Source organism: Peromyscus maniculatus, chromosome 12, assembly GCF_049852395.1.
Source record: "Peromyscus maniculatus bairdii isolate BWxNUB_F1_BW_parent chromosome 12, HU_Pman_BW_mat_3.1, whole genome shotgun sequence".
Lineage (NCBI taxonomy): Eukaryota > Metazoa > Chordata > Mammalia > Rodentia > Cricetidae > Peromyscus > Peromyscus maniculatus.
In genome coordinates, this window is record NC_134863.1 from 46,317,826 (window position 1) to 46,336,804 (window position 18,979).

The 18,979-nt window shown below is 41.9% G+C and overlaps 1 protein-coding gene across 4 annotated transcripts; it reads right to left on the reverse strand.

Moving 5' to 3' along the window:
• Positions 1-4,746: 4,746 nt before the first annotated feature.
• On the reverse strand, positions 4,747-16,638 carry Pcnp (PEST proteolytic signal containing nuclear protein). 4 transcript variants are annotated; one of them, XM_042259425.2, is made up of 6 exons: positions 16,456-16,588; positions 11,377-11,488; positions 11,139-11,301; positions 9,266-9,340; positions 6,181-6,236; positions 4,747-5,151 (listed from the first exon to the last, which is right to left on the reverse strand). In XM_042259425.2, the coding sequence occupies exons 1-6, from the start codon at positions 16,517-16,519 to the stop codon at positions 5,025-5,027; spliced, it is 597 nt and encodes a 198-aa protein (XP_042115359.1). In that variant the 5' UTR covers positions 16,520-16,588; the 3' UTR covers positions 4,747-5,024. The 4 variants fall into 4 exon arrangements, with proteins under 4 accessions (XP_042115359.1, XP_076405112.1, XP_015845342.1 ...); XM_076548997.1 differs by having other exon boundaries at positions 11,377-11,554; positions 16,456-16,556; XM_015989856.3 differs by lacking the exon at positions 11,377-11,488 and having other exon boundaries at positions 16,456-16,638.
• Positions 16,639-18,979: the final 2,341 nt, after the last annotated feature.

Consider the following 18,979-nt stretch of genomic DNA (forward strand, 5'->3'; position numbering starts at 1 on the left):
TAAAAAAATGTCATTCTTTTGCATGTATGAATGTTTTGCCTGAATGTATGTCTGTTTTATCTCATGCATAGCTGGTGCTGGCACAGGCCAGAGGAGCACATCAGACCCCCTTGGAAGTTCTAGACAGTTGTGAGTCTCCATGTGGGTGCTGGGATTCAAACCCAGGCCCATAGAAGAGCAGCCAGTGCTCTTAACTACTAAGTCATCTCTCTAGCTCCATTTTCTTTTTTTGGGGGGGGGGGCGGGGGGAACGATGACAGGAGTTTTGTCTTCCTGGCTGGCCTTGAACTCACAAAGATCCGCCTGCCTCTCCCTCCTTACTAGGATTAAAGGTGTGCACCACCAGGCCTACCAAAATTGAATTTTTTATTTTCTGAACCTGTTAACTGCCATATCTCTATCTGAACTACCTTTAGTTCCTCTCCGAAGTCATTTTTACAAATAATGTGAGTTCAATGGATATTGTAAATAAAATGTCCCCAGCTGGGCAGTGGTGCACACCTTTAATCGCAGCACTCAGGAGGCAGAGGCAGGTGGATCTCTATGAGTTTGAGGCCAGCCTGATCTCTAGAGCGAGTTCCAGGACAGCTAGAGGGGTTACAGGACAGCTAGAGGGGTCACACAGAGAAAACCTGCCTCAAAAATGTCCCCAAAGTGGACATGATCTCTGAAAAACAGAAACCCAAGGTACATTAGTATTATTACATAAGAAATGTACACAGGCCCTACACTTAATCCTAGTACTTGGGAGGCAGAGGCAGGGGAATCTCTAAGCTGGAGGCCAGACTAGTCTACACAGCAAGTTGCAAGTCGGCCACGGCTACACAGAGACTATGTCTCAAAGGACAAAACAAACAAAGAGCACTGGCTGTTCAGTGAGTAGAGTGCTTTCCTAGTGTGCATGAAGTCCCGGGCAGTCCCTACCACAGACTAAAACCAATGCACTGTGATCACAGCATTGAGCAGGCAGAGGCAGGAAGCTCAGGAGTTCAAGGTCACTGTCAGCTATCTAGCTAGAAGACCAACATTGTGACATGGGAGCTGTTTAAGATATTTTTAAAATGTGGAGTTGTGTGATAATTAGGTGGATGGCTACTATGGTGTGCCTCAAAGCCATTGCTCAAAGTTGTCAACTCTCTTTAAGTGAACCCTAGTTCACGGCTGATCTAATTCACTTTACAGACAACTCCTCTCATGTCTCCCAGTTACCCAATAATGCGGGGCCAACATAGAACAGGATTATACAGAAAGAGCTGTAACAACAGTACTATTCCTAATTAATGATGGACACCCTGCCCCTCCACCCAGAGGGCGGAGAGCTACATACCACCAGAGATCTTACACAGAGCTTGGACCGCATTTCCAGAGTCTGTTTTCATTGTGATGGACAGCTCTTCCCTGCAGCACCCTTTCTCAGTTTTGACCACTACCACCACCACAACCTCCTGACCAAGATGGGTCCCTGTGACCCAGGCTGGCCTCAATGTCTATCTAGTCAAGGATAACGCTGAACTTTCAACACGCCAGCTCCCACCTCCCAAGTTCTGGATTCCAGGTATGAATCACTGGCAGCGCCCGGGTCTTGCTGTACTGAGGATCAACCCCAGAGCTCTTTGCGTACTAGGCACTCTCCCAATGAAGCTCTCAGCCTCTGCCCTAAGATTATACATTTTCTCTTATTCTCTAATTCAGTTGCCTCTTTTCCTAACCCAAGGATAGTTGTCTCTTCCTACATTTGATACCTTTGCTACCCCAGGGGTTTCTTAGGTTGGGTCCTTTAATTAAATCACTTCTTAAGAAGCCTTTAACAGAATTCAACATTCACTCCTGACAAAAGCATTTATTAGGATCAGGTAGCAATTTCAGCATGACAAAATGCTTATTACTATAGTAATTGAAAACATTCATTCCTGAAAGACATAAAAGCCACTTTTGCTTAATACCCCTATCAAATTGCATCATATACTCAAAATAAAAGTCTGTGTAAACTCTGAAAAATGGAAACACTGAAAAACTAGGGGTGAGTTTATCTTTAACCTCAGTATAAAAGGCAACGAGAAAGAATTCGGCAAGGGTACAACTACTGTACTTTCATGGAGAAATCTATCACAGGATACCACCATTTTACAAGTGAACACTGCTGACGAGGTTGACGACACAGTTCATGTGCATGAGCACCTAGGTTCAATCCTTAGCCCAACCAAAACCAAACAGCAACAGAACCAACTGACACTATGCACTTGCTAAGAAGACAGGGATCAGTGGTGTTACCCAAAGCACACTAAGTGAATTTAATAAGGATATATTATGCACTCCTCTAATGGAGGGATCTATGGTATATAACTGGCCAACACTTTTCCACAAGGGCATAGAAGATAAATGTCAACCCTGCATCTTGAGAGGCTGAGGCAACTTTGAGTCTAGTCGGAGTAAAATTGAAAACAAAAAAGATGAGCATTTTTGTATGTTCTACTGAAGAATCTAGGGAAGCCGGTCAGTGGTGGTGCACGCATGCCTTTAATCCCTTGGCAGCATGTGAGAGGCAAAGGCAAGTAGATCTCTCAGAGTTTGAGGCCAGCCTGGTCTACAGAGTGAGCTCCAGGACAGCCAAGGCTACACAGGGGAAACCATCTCGGAAAAAATAAAAAACCAAGAATCTAGGGGCTGGCAAGAACAGGAAAGGGTGCTTGCAGCTAAGCCCGATGGCTCAAGTATTGACTTGAAATCCACAGGCTAGGAGAACAGACTCCTGCAAGCCGTCCTCTGACCTTCGACATGTATACAGTAGCACATGCGCATGGGCATCTGTTATGTGATATTTTGATTTTGTCTGACAAGCTTGCTTGGAGTTAGGGGGGAGCTAGCTGCCCAAAATTAACCATAGAGGTTTGGAGGACTGTAGACAGGCGACAGGAAGTTGTAAGGCTTGGTTGAGAGAGGATCTTGATCCTTTTTGGAGGAAGGAACGAAAGGGTAGGAAGTCACTGTTGGCTGCTCCCCTGCTTCTCTGATCTTTCAGGTTCTTACCCCAATATCTGACTTCTTTTATTTATTAGTTAAGGCTCCAGGCACCCACAATAAATACATGTGGAAATAAGAGTAAACAGAGGCTACTCAGGAACTGACAATGAAGTGTCTCTTGCACTGGGGGTATAGTAGTGTTGTAAATGGAGTGTGAAGATCTGTAGAACAGTGTAAGGCAGAGTAATTAATAGACCATCCTGACAACTGTCTAATGAGCATCTATAAAGGTAATATTTTCACTTCCCCAACCATGCCAGTATGCCATACACACAAAATATTTTAAAAATGTTTTTCAAAGACGCAGTAAGAAATTGTTAAATAAAATAGAAAATAAGACCACTTCCAAGTTTGACAAAATTTATTGTAATTTTAGTAAAGACATTCAGCTCAGTCGTCTCTCTCTCCTCATCTTGACCTCAGGTTAATATGCCATTTGAGTCAAGTAAAGAATATGTCGGAGAGATGTTATTTCAACAAACAGTAAAATGGACAAATGAACAGTTTGCCTACATAAGAGTTAAATTTATGTATCTTGATATACTTAAATCATGTAAGAACTAACAGTGCTATGTACATTTCCATTGTTTTCCTTGGGGCTTATTAAGTAAACTTAAATGTAGTGAACAAAGTGTTAGGAATATCCGCAGGCTGCTTCTTGGAAGTTATTACATTAAAAAATGCCTAGTGAATAATTACCACCAATGAAACTCACTGAAGCTGCCTCCCAATTTAACATTGTAATTTTCAAGGAAATCTTACCATTTCTTTTGTCTGTGACTATTAAAGATGCATTAACTGTCACATTAAAAAAGTCCATATACAATACAAAAATACAAAACAAACACCCTGCAATACACAAATCTAAGAGTAGATGTGGTGAGAGACTTCCTAATGAAAATGTGTCTGAAGAAGCATTTTCTGTCCTCTTTCAGTCATTAAAGTGTGCTTTTGAAATCACTGGTCAGCAAGTGTATACTTAAAATAAGCCATGGAGTTGTACAAATCAATCTTGTGAGTTCAATTCAAATTGGATCTAATAAGTTAGTAACTCAAATGCTTCAAAAGTCACAGAAAGTGCATTGCCTTATCTGTCTTCATACAATGTTATAACTTTTTCTTTTTCCTTTTTTGGTATTTAACCTTTTAAATACTTAAAGCAGTATGTACACTGATGTTTTTGGTGGGGTTTTTACTTTAAAAGAAACCGCTTCCTTACGATTCGCCTCAAGTTCTGGTGGAAATGCGTATAGGAACTAGAATAAAAACCAAGAGAAGCACATTCAAAATACTGATTTACTTTGGTAGCAAATAGTGTTCTTTGAAGACTCCTGAACGGAGACAACCTCCATTAAAGTCAAGTGGGCTATTTTTAATACTTCACATTAGAATTTTTGACAAAAAAAATATTTTTTTTTAAAGAGCAAAGCGTCCGTACCCACTGATAGCAATGCAATACTAGTATATGATAACTCAGAACAATGAAATGCCCATAGGAAAAGGTTTATTTTAATTTTATCTAAATTTACTTCAGGCGATAGTCCAGTAACATCGTCTTCTCAATCCAATGCTATCTACGAGGCTGCTCCTGGGAGCCAGACAGTCCAGGTAATGAGGGAGTGGAGTCAGGAGAGGAACTGCTCAGTTTAAGTAGACAATAACTTTTGGCTTCCCTCTTAATGTGCTAATAGTTGTGTCTAAAAAAATATGCAATTCTTAGAAAGGTACCACTTCTGATTTCTTTATTATCTGTAACCTTTGGAAACTAATCACATGAAACTACAAAATTAGCAAATGTCTTGAAATCTGTATATAAAACATAAATTACCTCTAATTTCAAACTCTCATTTATTAGTGTACCACTCAATCTTAAAAAAAAGAAAAAGAAAAAAAAAAAAAGAAAAGAAAAACCGGCTCCAAAGCTAGTCTTACACCATTCTTTACAAAAGGAGACTGTTCCTTCTAACTGCACCCACCCACACCCCAATCTCAAAACACTTCATTTAATTGTCTTGGTCATGTACATTTCCAAGATGAGATTTTATATTTCGCTCCCACAGCTTCTGATTATCGGAAAAGCCATGCTTCCCTTTATTAAAGGAGTTTGGTCCAGCCGATGTTGGTGTGTCCCTGTGTTAAAAAGAAATGCAATTCATTCAAATTGTTGTCCTGGTTTGTTTTAAACTTATTAATATATATTTGCTTGACATTTGTTATAAATACAGACTATCAGAAACTCCTGCAGAGATTTTAAATGTCCTCTCTATATTCAGTATGTCTGCAGCAAGGACAGGAGTGGAAAGGGGAGACTGGTGTTTTGTACTGTTCTGACTTTTCAAGACCGTACCTGTTAGCTCTGCCTTCTGAGTGTGAGGATGAAAGGCAGGCAACTCTAGGCCCACCCTCATATTTTTTTCCTTTTGTGGAAAGCCTAGGGCCTAGTGCATCTTGGCCAAGAGCTCCATTCCATAACCAAATGTGTGGATTTTAACACACATTTAAGGTAATGCCAATACACAGTTAGCTCTAAAACTGCTGCCAGAGAGCTGGAGGTATAAACTCAGTTGTACAGTACTTTTCCAGATGACCAGACCCTGGGTTCAATTCCCAGCACTGCAGCAAACAAACAAACTAATCTGTAGCACAGTAAGTGACCTAAAGCCCACAAACAAGGTTAAAAAGTTAACTGGGTGGCTTATCACCAGCATATGTAAAAACGAAACATAAATCCAAAGATGTGTCAAACACAGAAACGTGCAGTGCTACGTTCTATGTGAACTTGTGTTTCACTTTCACCGTGTGTATACTGAATGTCATGGTGCACACCTTTAATCCCAGCACTCTGGAGGCAGAGACAGATGTCGCTCTGGGAGTTCAAGTCAAGCCCAGTCTATATATCGAGCTAAAGCTAAATAAATAGAACAATAAAAACTGTGTGTCCTTCGCCTGGACCTGGTAACAGGATCGGATATCGTCCTTACTGTAAGCTCTAGTAAAGATGACAGGCTTGCAGCCACCGGGACTGCTCCTATGTAAATCATGGATAGATTTAAATCTTTGTGGGCTCAGGTGGGAGAGTATAGATTCATGTAACGTGTGCAATGTACTCTTCCCTTCATTTCCCTATAGCTCTGTAGTAATTATGAAAATCTGTGGTACCTTCCGATATTCTTCATCCTCATCTTTGCTTCTGGAGGCATTTCTTCTGGTTCACTCTGCAGAACAAGTAAATTGAGATGAATACATTAAACTTAGTAATTCACTTGGTCTAACTGAATCATCAAGTTCCAGACCAACAGGGCCCTGTCTCCAAACAAACAAACATGGAGACTAAATGAAGACACCTGGTGCTGAGGTCTGGCCTTCACAAATATATGCATCACTGTGCCGGACCTTCTTCACTTTTATTTGCTTTTTATTTTATTCTTTGTTATGGCTCAAAACTACTTCAGTGAAGGAGGCTGGAGAGATCGCACAAAGGTTAAGAGCGCATTCTGCTCTTCAGAGGACTTGGCTTTGGTTTGGCACCCATGTCTGGCATCTATGCCCCCACAAGAATATATACATACACACATACACGCACACGAAATTTAAATCTCTTAGAGCTATTTTCACAAAAACAAATTTTAGGAAGGATGAAGAGAAAGGTAACTGTCATACCAAAGATGTAGATTATTTGTATAGCCAAAACACAATATAAAAGGTTCCTCAAAAACCTACAAATAGAACCAAGGAAAGAAAACAAGTATGTCAAGGAGACATAGGAACTTCATGCTTCCTGATGCACTTTTCACATTGACCAAGACACAGAATCTGCCTAGGTGTCTATGAGTAAGTGGTTCAAGCAAATGTCAAAATATATATTCACAACAGAAAATTGAAAACTGGCTCTCTTGGGTGGGAGGGGTTAGGGGCATAGATGCCCTGAGAGGAGAGAGGTAACAGGTCCCCCTGCAGCCACAGTTACAACTGTCGAAGTTGCCAGATATAGTGCTAAACCAAAGTCCTCTGAAGAGCAGAATGCGCTCTTAACCTTTGCGCGATCTCTCTAGCCTCCTTCACTCAAGTAGTTTTGAGCCTTAACAAAGAATACAATAAAAAGCAAATAAAGTGAAAAAGCCCAGGCACAATGATCCACACCTCTAATGCTAGTACTCAGGAGGTAGAGGCAGAGGCTGGAAGACTTCTGCAAGTTGCAGGGAACCTGGTTCTACATACCAAGTTCCAGGCCAGCTATGAATACAGAGTGAACTGGCTTAAGAAATAATACAACCTCAATTTCTTTAAAATTAAGGAAGACAGTGAGTTATGGTATATAACTTTGAACAACAAAACCATAGCCTAAGGTTGTGTTTAGTTAGGCACACTTCTCCATTTGCAGAAATGAATATACACTGCAAAGGAACACACAGAATAAGCATATAAAAGACAGCCACACCATTAAGACATTCCACATAAAAGGCACTGCTGCAATATAGGTACCAACTGTTTTCCATTTATATACTTTCCTCACTTCCCATGTTATCTTTTCCTTCTGGACTTGTTCATATCCCAATGTTTCACCAGCTGAGTATTATGGTAGAGTGAGTGGTAGGAGGATCAGTTCAAGGCTACCCACAGCAACCTAGTGAATTCAGGGGCTAGCCTTACCTCTAAGACTTGTTCCTGCCTCAACGACAAAACAGTCAAGTGTGCCTTTAATCCCAGCTGTCTAGTATGCACAGGGCTCTGGCCAGGTTTGATCCTCCACACCACATAAGATGTGTACGGTATATATGGGTATGGTGGTACATTTCCATAATACCAAAACATGCGAGTTAGAGCTAAGAGGAGCTGAAATTCAAAGCCATCCTCAGCTATCTATCAAGTTCCAGGCCAGTCAGTCTGAGGTATGTGTGACCATGTCTTTCACAAGGGGAAAAAAAAACACCTGGAAAATTCCACGGAAAATCCTTGCGTATAGTAGAATGCCAACACTCTAAGGAGCACGAGAGAACTGGGACAGACAGAATAGCAGAGACAAGCTCACTCTGAAACACACTCATCGAGTGGAAGTTCTGGCGGAAGCACCTGCACTGTTACCCCTGCTACGGATGCGCCACGCAGCACAAGCGACATCACTGAAGGCAGTAGTGAGGTCAGGCAGAAGGCTGGGGAGAGCTCGGGGGAGGAAGGTGCTGGTGCCACCAAGCCAGACAACTATATTCAGTCCCCAGGACCCACACGGTCAAAGAACCAACTCCACAAGTGGTTTTTTTACCTCTACACCTTTGAAAGAGAGTGTTCCTAGTATGTATTATTTATTATAAGCATCTGATTTGATTCTTAAGCTTGTCTCAAAATTAGCAATATTTATAAAAATACATTTAAATCAATAAGCAGACCCATCAAATTTTTAGTTTTGGGTATGTACCTCAGTGCTAGAACAGTTGCCTGGCATGTCTAAGCCATTAAGCTCTATACTTAACAACACAAAAAAAGAAATACCCAATTTTCTTAGGCTTTACAAAGAAATTCTACTAATACTATTTTACTGATATTAACTACCATTAGTACAAACTCCAATTTTCCATCACTATCTTTTTTAAAAAGTTTATTATTTTTAGCCGGGCGGTGGTGCACACCTTTAATCCCAGCACTCGGGAGGCAGAGCCAGGCGGATCTCTGTGAGTTCGATGCCAGCCTGGGCTACCTAGTGAGTTCCAGGAAAGGCACCAAAGCTACACAAAGAAACCCTGTCTCCAAAAACAAAAACAACAAAACAAAACAAAAAAGATTATTATTTTTAATTATATGTGTGAGTCTGAGTGTGTGTGTTGTGTGGATATGTGCATGTGTGTGCAGGTGCCTGTGCAAGCCAAAGGTACTGGATCCCCCGGAGTTGGGAGTTACAGGTGTTAGTGAGCCAGCTCTCAGGAACTGAACTCTGGTCCTCTGGAAGAACAGTGCATGCTCTTAGCCACCAGGTCATCTCTCCAGCCCCCATTATCTTCTTAAGGGACTAATTAAAGTAAAAACAGGGGCAGCGGAATGTCTCAGCAGGTAAGAGAGCTTGCCATGCAAGCCTGAACAACCCTGAGACATTCCCTGGATCCTGTGATAGAAGGAAAGAACCGCCCCCAAAAGTTGTCCCCTGACTTCCACATGCATACCATGGCACACATGTCTGTCTGTCTGTCTGTCTGTCTCTCTCTCTCTCACCCCTTTAAAAATAAAAGTAAAAATAAAGCAGGTATTAACTTACATCTTCATCTTCATTGAAAGCTGCTGCTACTGAAAGGGTTTTTGGAGCAAGAGTTGGAACTGTTTCCTTAGGCTTCTGAAGAAGAAACATGTAACAGAATTATCACAAAATTTATATAGGCTTGTTTAATCAAAAATAATTGCTCTTAGAAGGCTCAATGTTTTTCGTAAGCTTATACAGTAAGAAACTCAGTATTTTGAGCAAACCCATTATATCTTTGAAAACAAGTGTTACCAGCAGGTAAGTTTTACTTTTTTGATTTTTTGTATTAGGATTTAGGATTTATAATTTAGTATTAGTTAAGCTAAGGGACTCATGCAGAAGAAGTAACTAGTAAAATGCTGTCTTCCCTACAGTAATCTTACCATGACTACAGTTCCTTCAGAAGACAAGGGGCAGCACACTGTGTTTCTCTACCACTTACTGTCTACCGTTGCCCTTCAATCATGTTCATCTACATTCTTCTCACCCACCACCCATCTCCTCTCCATTCCACTGCAATAAGCTCCCAGGGCCCCCAGTGACTAGCATGCACATTTGATCTAATCACCAGCTGCTTTTGGGAAATCTCTCTCTGCTGGCTTCAGGGATAGAGCTTTTTCTAAAGACTATCCAAATTCTCACACCTTTTGTTGGGTGTCTCTCTGCTGCCTGATGCTCCTACTCAAGACACAGGTATCTGTTAGTGATTCCTCCTTCTCTGTACTACTCTGGTCAATTTCCTTCATTCCCATTAACTATAAAATTCTTTGAATATTCCAAAAAGGCTGTCATCTGTCCACTGGACATCTCTACTTAAGAACTCCCATGGACAGTTCAGCTTCATAGTGTTCTAAGTACTCAGGCTTGAGAACTTTTCCTTCGTCTTATAAGGTCCTTCTGATCAGACCCCTATTGCATGCTCTTAATACTTCTCCCTTTGTTCATGATATACCACACTACCTTCCAGTCTTGGACAACTATTAGAAACAGCATATGCCACGGTTAGGAGTATAAAGCTCAGTATAAAGCTCATATGCATCTGACATTCAAGAATTAAAAAGCAGATTGTGGATTTAGCTCAGTGGTAGAGCCCTTGCCTAGCAAGCACAAGGCCCTGGGTTCGATCTCAGCTCAAAAACAAAAAAACAAACAAAAAAAAAATTAAAAAGCAGAAACAACCACCAGAGATCGAGAACCAGGAAATTCGTACAAAGTTAACTTAACTTACTACATTACTCCTTTAAGTTACAAATAGAGCTGGTTTATAGTTATTACTACAATTTAGGGGTATGTAATGTTTGGTATTAACTTCAAGGCCTCACAAATGCTAAGCATATACTCTACAGTAGAGCTATAGCACAATACAAATTATTACTTTTAATTTACTATGGTAAAAGATTTTTAAAAATTCCTAAAATTCAGCCGGGCGGTGGTGGCGCACGCCTTTAATCCCAGCACTCGGGAGGCAGAGGCAGGCGGATCTCTGTGAGTTCGAGGCCAGCCTGGTCTACCAAGTGAGTTCCAGGAAAGGCGCAAAGCTACACAGAGAAACCCTGTCTCGAAAAAACCAAAAAAAAAAAAAAAAAAAAAAAAAAAAAAAAAATTCCTAAAATTCAAATATTTTTCAGAGACTTTGTTCAACTAAGAAAAATTCTAAATGATTACTTTAAAAATCATGCATTCTCTACAGTATGCCTTTTTCTTCAACTGCTGTCAGATAGAATGCATGGACCTTTCCTAAAGTGTTCATTTTTTCTTGACTACTTACATCTAAGTTCAGAGTCAGCTAAAGCAGTTTCCCTTGTGAACTCTTGCTTAACTATACACACACACTCAGAAGAGCAGTTAACAACAAATCTTTAAGGACAAGGCCAGACATAAAGCAACTCACATTTGATCCAAGTTTGATGGATATGGCTGATGCTTTCTTTGTCGTCTGACTACCTATGGCAAATCCAAACTTGGAGATCTTTGTAGGCTTTGTTGGGAGGTCTGCAGCTTCTTCGTCAGCTGATCGCTTTTCAGCGCTGCGACTGGAACTTTCCCCTCCATTACTGGAAGAAACAGTCTTAGTTTTCACAGGTTTTTCTGCTTCTTCTTCAGGTCCTGGTGAAGTCGAAACAACTTACCAAGATGAGCTATTTTTACTGAGCAGATGGATGGGAGCAGCAACCTCACAAAGCATCTTTACAAGGCAGACACCTCTGCAGCTGTCACCTACTGACCCAACAGTCTCTTCCACTGTTGGTTAGAGCATACAGCAGGCACTGAGACTGTGTGGCAGTACAAGAGGCTCCCATGAATTAACTAGCATAAAATACAGAGCAATTTAAAATTATAAACACAGAGTTCACAAAAGTAAATACCCTTCAGCTAAACATTACCCTATTAGTTGTACAATAATCTTGGTTCCATTGTGGAATTTTGATGTTCAGAAATTAAGATCTACAAATTCTTTTGTACAAACTAACTTGTAAATAATCAATCATGTGGCAAGATAAAACACTTGGCTAATAAATCATAATATTCTCAGTAATGCAGTCAGTTCTAATCACACAAAACTTCTAAGCATGAGCATGACCATCATTAAAACTACACTGTGAATTCAGTATACAGCTTTTGTCCTCCTCTACCATACTGAACCCAGGCTTTGCACATACAAGGCAAGCACTCTACACTGAGCTACATCCCCAGCTAGTCAGGTTCTTAAGTGATGTGTTATTCAAGATACACCTTACATAACCTCTGGAGTTGAAAAAGAACTTCAAGTTCATCTTGAGAGTTCACTTACTCCAAAAGCTGGGATAGCACCTGTGTTAAGCTACCTGTAAGAGCTATTCAAAGTCAGACTTTGGCTCATATACTATTTCCTCATGAATGAAAGAAGAGCTAATCTTAATTTCAAGAAAGCACACACACACATATATATGTAGAAAGCAAGATGTCTTTCAATAATTCTGCTTCTATGTATATTAAATCAATAATGACTTCACATCTTGAGTATCTTAGGTTTGTTATATAAGACTATTTAAGAGCACATTGGAAAGACTTAAAAGACTGGCCGATCTTTCTTTTTTCTCTCCAGGTCTACTATACAGGATACATTCTATGAGCAGTCAAATTTACTTGTAGAAAAGCAAAAGATACTCTAAATGACTGCCTTGGCAAGGTCAATAAGAACATGGGGCAAAACTAGAATGGGAATTTGGGGTGGGGGTGTTGAACCCAGTAACTGACAAGTCAAAAGATCAAAGACTCAAGACTACAAACCTAGGTCCACACAATTTGGGAATGATGCATCTTTAGATGGATCAGTACTTCGTGGCACCAAGGATTGAACCAAGGGCCTCATTCATGCTATGTAAGTGCTGTACCACCGACCTACAGGCCCAAATAGTTTTCTTATTTCCAGAAAGGGTCTCACTATGCTGCCCAAGCCCAGGCATTCCTGTCTGTTACTTGCACACCTCCTGCTTCTTCTCCAGGGCAGCTGGGATCATGGCTTTTTATCACCATGCAGTTCAACAATAAGCACTTTCAATACAACATCTGATTTTGTACAGATTAAAAAAAAATGAATTACTTTCTTTGGATTAGGATTCAATTTGGGTATTTCCAAAAGCAAAGGTAGTACTGAATAGTTTCCTGGGGTACCAATCATTTGTTTATACATAAAAGTACCTGAATTTTAAAAAATGAAAAACTACTCTTCAGAAACTGAAAACTCAATTTAAAACCCAATTTAAAACAATTTTAAACTGGTAGTGGGCCTATGCTTGTAATCCCAGCACTCAGATGATTGAGTCAGGAGACGGGTAAATCCGAGGCCACCCTGGACTACAAAGGGCATTCTAGGCAGCTTGGATTACAAGAGAGTCTGTCCTGTGCATTTTACTTAGAATCATAATCTAGTATACTTAAGCAGTAACTGGCATCAACCCAATTGTATTCTGTGCTCTTATCTGAAGATATAAAAAAATTCTATCAGCAGATGGCTCAGCAGTTAAGTGAGCTTACTCATCTTCCACAGGACCCTAGTTAAGAGTTCCAGCACCCACAGTGGGCTGCTCATAATCCCTGTTAACTCTAGCTCCAGGGGATCCAACTCTTCTGGCCTTCCCAGGCACCTGCATTCATGTGCACACACCGATACAGAGACCGTGATTAGCTCTTATTTCTTAGCACAAGCAGGTTCAATGTGGCACACAGGTTGGTTATTTTCTCTGTATATAATACTCTTAGCAATTATGTAGCAAAATACACAAAGCATTTAGGAAAGAAGCAAATAAAACAATGGTCTAAAATGGGAAAACAGCAGACAAATGTTACTACTGATTATTATTAAAATATTTATAATTTCAAATATGGATCATTAGTAAATTACTTCAAGCAAATGTGAACTTTGAAATTATCACTGAATATTAATAAATTCCTAAGTTTTGAAAGTTTTTCTTTAAACATGTACTAGTTTATTATTTGAACTTTTAATCAAGGAGCTCTACTTTCAATTTACTGAGACATTTTGCTTGCTTTTGTTCTGTGAGACTGAGTATCACTTGCAGTCCTGGCTGGTCTGAAATTCACTATGTAGATCAGGAGTACTTCAAACTTCTACTTTGAATTTCTGGGAGTTACTCCTGCCTCTGCTTCCCAAGTGCTGGGATTCAGCACTTAGCTTTTTAAGACATTTTGTACTTTAAAACTGTGGAAAACAAAATGTTGAATGACTAGTGATTAATACTGTGAATATATTAATATAAATGAAAAATATTTTTTTTTTTTTTTTTTTTGGTTTTTCGAGACAGGGTTTCTCTGTGTAGCTTTGCGCCTTTCCTGACACTCACTTGGTAGTCCAGGCTGGCCTCGAACTCACAGAGATCCGCCTACCTCTGCCTCCCAAGTGCTGGGATTAAAGGCGTGCGCCACCACTGCCCGGCTAAATGAAAAATATTTTAATGAAGGCTTCTGTCTACTTTATATCCATTCTAAGCAAACGAGTGTAGGTTAATGTCAATTAAACCATATACGATAATAGAATTTTTTTTTTCCTTTTTCACTGAATAGCTGAGATGGGGTTTGGCCTTTAGAGGACATAGGTACTTTACTTTAGGGAGGGGAAAAAGACCTAGTAAGAAAATATAATTCTACAAAGGTCCCATTCATGAACCATGTGCACACTGGTAGTTTCCTTATCTTAAAAAAAGGAGGACCTAAGTAACTGGTCCTCCATGAGCTATGTTTAACACCAGGTGCACATCATTGAAGTAGGTCTTGGCATAACCCTCAATAGCTTGAAACGACTATGATTATGTATTAGGTTGCTGGTCTCTAAATTTCTACTTAAAGAACTGCTGTTAACCCCAAAAAAAGGTCTTTTAAAAAAGGGTCAGGGTTGGGGGTGTCTTCCAAAGTAGACTGAAGTGAAAAAAGGTAGTTCAAATAGCCTCTCTAGTAGAGACATATTAACTTTAATTTTGGGAAATTTCTGTTTATTAAAATAGAATGCAGCAGTAAAGTCCATCCTTAGTATAAATGAGGCCTTGGGTTCAATCTCCAGTATCAATAACATATGACAAGCATAAATGAATAGGAAAAATACTTGTATTTCCAAAATTGTGGGCTGTGCAACAGAAGAAAAATTCCAAGTTTTCCAAAAGAGCTGAATATTTGCTGCAAACTTATCAATTCAGTCCTATCTATGGGAAGATTGTTTCATTTAGGATTCCTCTGTATAACTTCCTTATTTTGAGGCTAATAATCTATATGACATAAGACAAATTATGGAGAAAAGGACTGTTATTTTAAGTTACCAACAAAGACCATAATTTTTTTGATACTGACTAGTAATCTACACAACCCCCTAAACAGTTTACCTTAACACAATTCTCTCAAGTTAAAAGGATCTTACATTCAAAGCCATCTCAGACACCTTATGCTATTGTTTTACTTTAAACTACTTTTAACAAGAGTGGAGGAGGTCTCAAGTAATAGAACTAAAATACTTTCATTAGCTATTTTACTGGTTGATTTAAAAAAAAAATGAAGAGACTTGACAAAGTGGCCAAGGGCCTGTAATTTCAGTACCGGAAGTCTGAGCTACCTGAGACTTTATCTCAAACAAACAAACAAACAAAGAGGGGAAGGGCTTTGGCTCAACTAATAGCACTGTACATATTTTTAAAGAAGCAAATTAGTCCAAAGTAACATTACATTTATCTTCTCAGTAATTTTTATTGCCACGACAATGAACAAACTTGGTTAAGAGCCTACTATTTGCCTTTATGCACGACTGAGTCTATACAGTCTCACATTTAAGTCTTTCAGGACTAAGACCGAAGGGAGCTAGGATAGCGAAACATTAAAACATTCTAAACAAGACATTATGATCGGCTCACACGTGTTACTTATTGGTACGACAAAAGGGCGTAGGGGTAGAGACTACGTATTTCTTTGCCTTTATGCACACGATCAAAAATTACGTGGGTAGGAGGAACGAGAGGATGGCTATAATCTGAGTTCAGTTTCGTGACAAACTACAGGAAGGGCACACCTGCCTGCTCTGCCAACCAAAAAATCCGGCACAGACTGCGCTGTTAGCGGCCTAAGACAGAGAGTGGGGGGGGGGGGAAAAAAAGTGAATCACCCCCTAATTTCAAGCTTTTGCTGCTTGAACCGGATTCTTTTCCCCCAGCATCCGCCTCGGCTGATCCCACTGCGGGGTTGATCAATGCTGTATCTGAAAACGCAGCCAAGAGCCGGCTGGGGTCTGGCACCTCCTCGGGGAAGAGGGAGCCGCAAACCTAAGGAACTACGTGTCTCCGAGAGGCCGGCGCCCGCGGAAAGCCGGCTTGGGGGGCCGGTGCCCGCGGAAGCGGCTGGGCGCTCGCGCGGGGGGCCTGAGTGCGCAGCGGGCCCTGAGCTCCTTCTCTGCTGTTGGGCTCCCACCCCGAGCTCAGTCAGCCACCTCCCTTCTCCGCGCCGGGTGGTTAACCGGCGGCCTCTCCCTCTGAGGAGGCTTACGTGGGCCTGGATCCCCCCCGCGGGCCACACCGGGCGTGCCCGGCGCTCAACGGGGCCCAGCCCCTAGCCGGGCGAGCGCCGGGTCCGCCCGCGCTTGGGATGCCGCCCACCCTCTCCCCCACCCCGGGGAAAGCCCAGAGAAAGGCCGGAGTAGCCCCCGTAGCCCGCGACGCTGGGGTTGTGTTCACCTCCGGCGGCTCCGGCTCGCTGCGGCTTCTCGGGCTTCTCCTCTCCCGCCTTCCCGTCCGCCATCTTCCCCGCCGCGGCCTCCCGCTGCAGCCCGGGCAAAGACGTCACGGCCCCGCCCAGCAACCATAAAGCTTCGGGCGGGCCAGCGAGGCCGCAGCCTAGAGAGGCCCCGGCACGGCCGGCCGGGGGCGGACGTGACGTCATCGGCCTGCCGCGGCCGGAGGTGGGTGTGCGGTGATGGCGGCCGAGGGCTGGGCTGTCGGATGGCGGGCGGGTCTGGGTTAGTGTGGGCTGCCTGGCCTCGGAACGGTTGGTGGGATCCTAGGTTTTTGCCTGCTCAGGGGTGGCTGTAGCTGGCCCTTCCTTTTAGTTATTGGGTCATCTGTGGGGTAGGGCTGTATCCTTCCGGGGAAGATTCAGCAGTTCCCGAACACCGTCTAGTGTGGACGCCGTTCGTGCGTTCATCTCCGGGACAGTCCATTGTGAAATTATCCTTTTAATTTGCGTACTGACACCGGAGAGCAGTTTATGGAAGATCACATAGTGAAGCCATAAGGGAAATGGTTGTAGAAGTTTTTCCTCGGTTTTTGCACTCGTGAAAACGTGAGTGTAAGAGTTGTAGCAAGCAAGCAAACATTGTTGGCGGTTAAGGGCGCTTGCCGCTCTTCCAGAAGACCGCAGTTCAGTTCCCAGTACCCACGTTGGGTGGTTCACAACTGCTTATAACTTCAGCTCCAGGGAATCCGACAACCTCTTGAACTCCGCAAGTACCCACACTCACTTGCATACACACACACACATAAAGTAAAATACATTTTTAACAACGATACTCTTTCAAAAGCAGGAGCTGACCTTCCTAAGGAAAGGGGAAGTTTGATCTACCGGGGGTTTGAGGATCTTGGCCTTTTATTTCTCTTCATTCCCTTCTCTAACTAAGTTTAAAATATGCCCTGATGTTCAGAATTGGTTTGAACTAGAAGTTATTTACTGGCGTGGGGGAGCGGGAAAAGGTATGCAAGGGGGAACTGTGGTTGGTATGTAAAACGAAAAATTTAAATAACAAAAATAAATAAAAATTAAAAAGTTATTTACTTATTGGTATTTCAAGATATTTTCTTTCTTTCTTTTTTTTTCGGGGGGCGGGGTAGGGGTGAGTAGCTTTGGAACCTGTCCTGGAACTTGTGCTGTAGACCAGGCTGGCCTCGAACTCAGAGATCCGCCTGTTTCTGCCTCCCAAATGCTGGGATTTAAAGGCGTGCACCACCACTGCCCGGCTTCAAGTTATTTTCTTTAGTCCAATAGCTGTGTACTGGTTAAATCATCCTATTCTTTCAAGGTTAAAGTATCCTGTTGTGAGAATTTTAACATAAAAGCTAGTGCCTGGGCTGGGGGGTGGTAGCGCAGACCTTAATTCCAGCCCTTGGGAAGCAAAGGCAGGTGGGTCTCAGGGAGTTCAAGGCCAGCCTGGTCTACAGAGCAATTTCCAGGAAAGCCAGGACTGTTACACAAAGAAACCCTGTCTCCAAAACAAAAACAAAAGTGCCAGCGTCTTGTCTCTTATCGTGTACAGGCATAAAGAATAGAACGAGGAATGCCTTGTAGTCTCCCCTGCCCTTTTGCAAGCTCTAGTATTTGTCTGTTTACTTAACAATAACCACTGCAAGCCACAACTTCTCTATCAAGTTGAAGACTCCTGTTAATCCCTGCCTCTCCTAGAAACCTTGAGTCGATTCATTTATTGTTGAATGAAGTCCATGCACTAAGTATGGCTCCAGCTGTCCTCTAAGCAACATTGAGAATTGCTGACCACAGGCCTGCTTTTATGTCTCTGTAAAATAACAGTGGGCTGTGGGTGTACCTCACTTGGCAGAGTGCCTTCCTAACATGGAGAAAGCCACTATGGGTTTCATCTCTGCACTGCATAAACGAAGTGGTGGTACAGATGTATAACCCCAGCACTTCAAGGTAGATCAGCTTGAGGTGCATGAGACCCAGTATCCAAATAAACAATACTAGTTAGTACCACTTCAACAGGTCGTTGTGGAATAAAGATATCACCCTACACCGTATTCAAAGCCAGCCTGAGCTACATGAGCTCCTACCCCAAAACTAAAAAACAAGAGTGAAATGGATGTTGGTAAAGTGCTTGCTACATTGAATCATCCTGTTGTCTCAAGACCAGAGTTTGGATTCCTAGTAGTCACATTAAAAGCAGGGATGCCCCTATTCCTAGTTCTGGAGAGGCTGAGACAGGAGTATCCCTGGAGTTTTCTGGCTAGCCAGTCCAGTCAAATCAGCCAACTCTAAATTCAATGAGACCCTGTATCAAAAAGTGTCATCAGGCATGGTGGTAGCACATACCTTTAATCCTACACCAAGGAGATAGATAGAGGCAGGCTGATTGCAAAGACAGCTTGGTCTACATAGTGAGACATGTCTCAAAATAAATAAACCAAGACAGCTCATCTACACATGCATGCACACCCACACGCATGCATACATCAATCAACACACACAAAAATT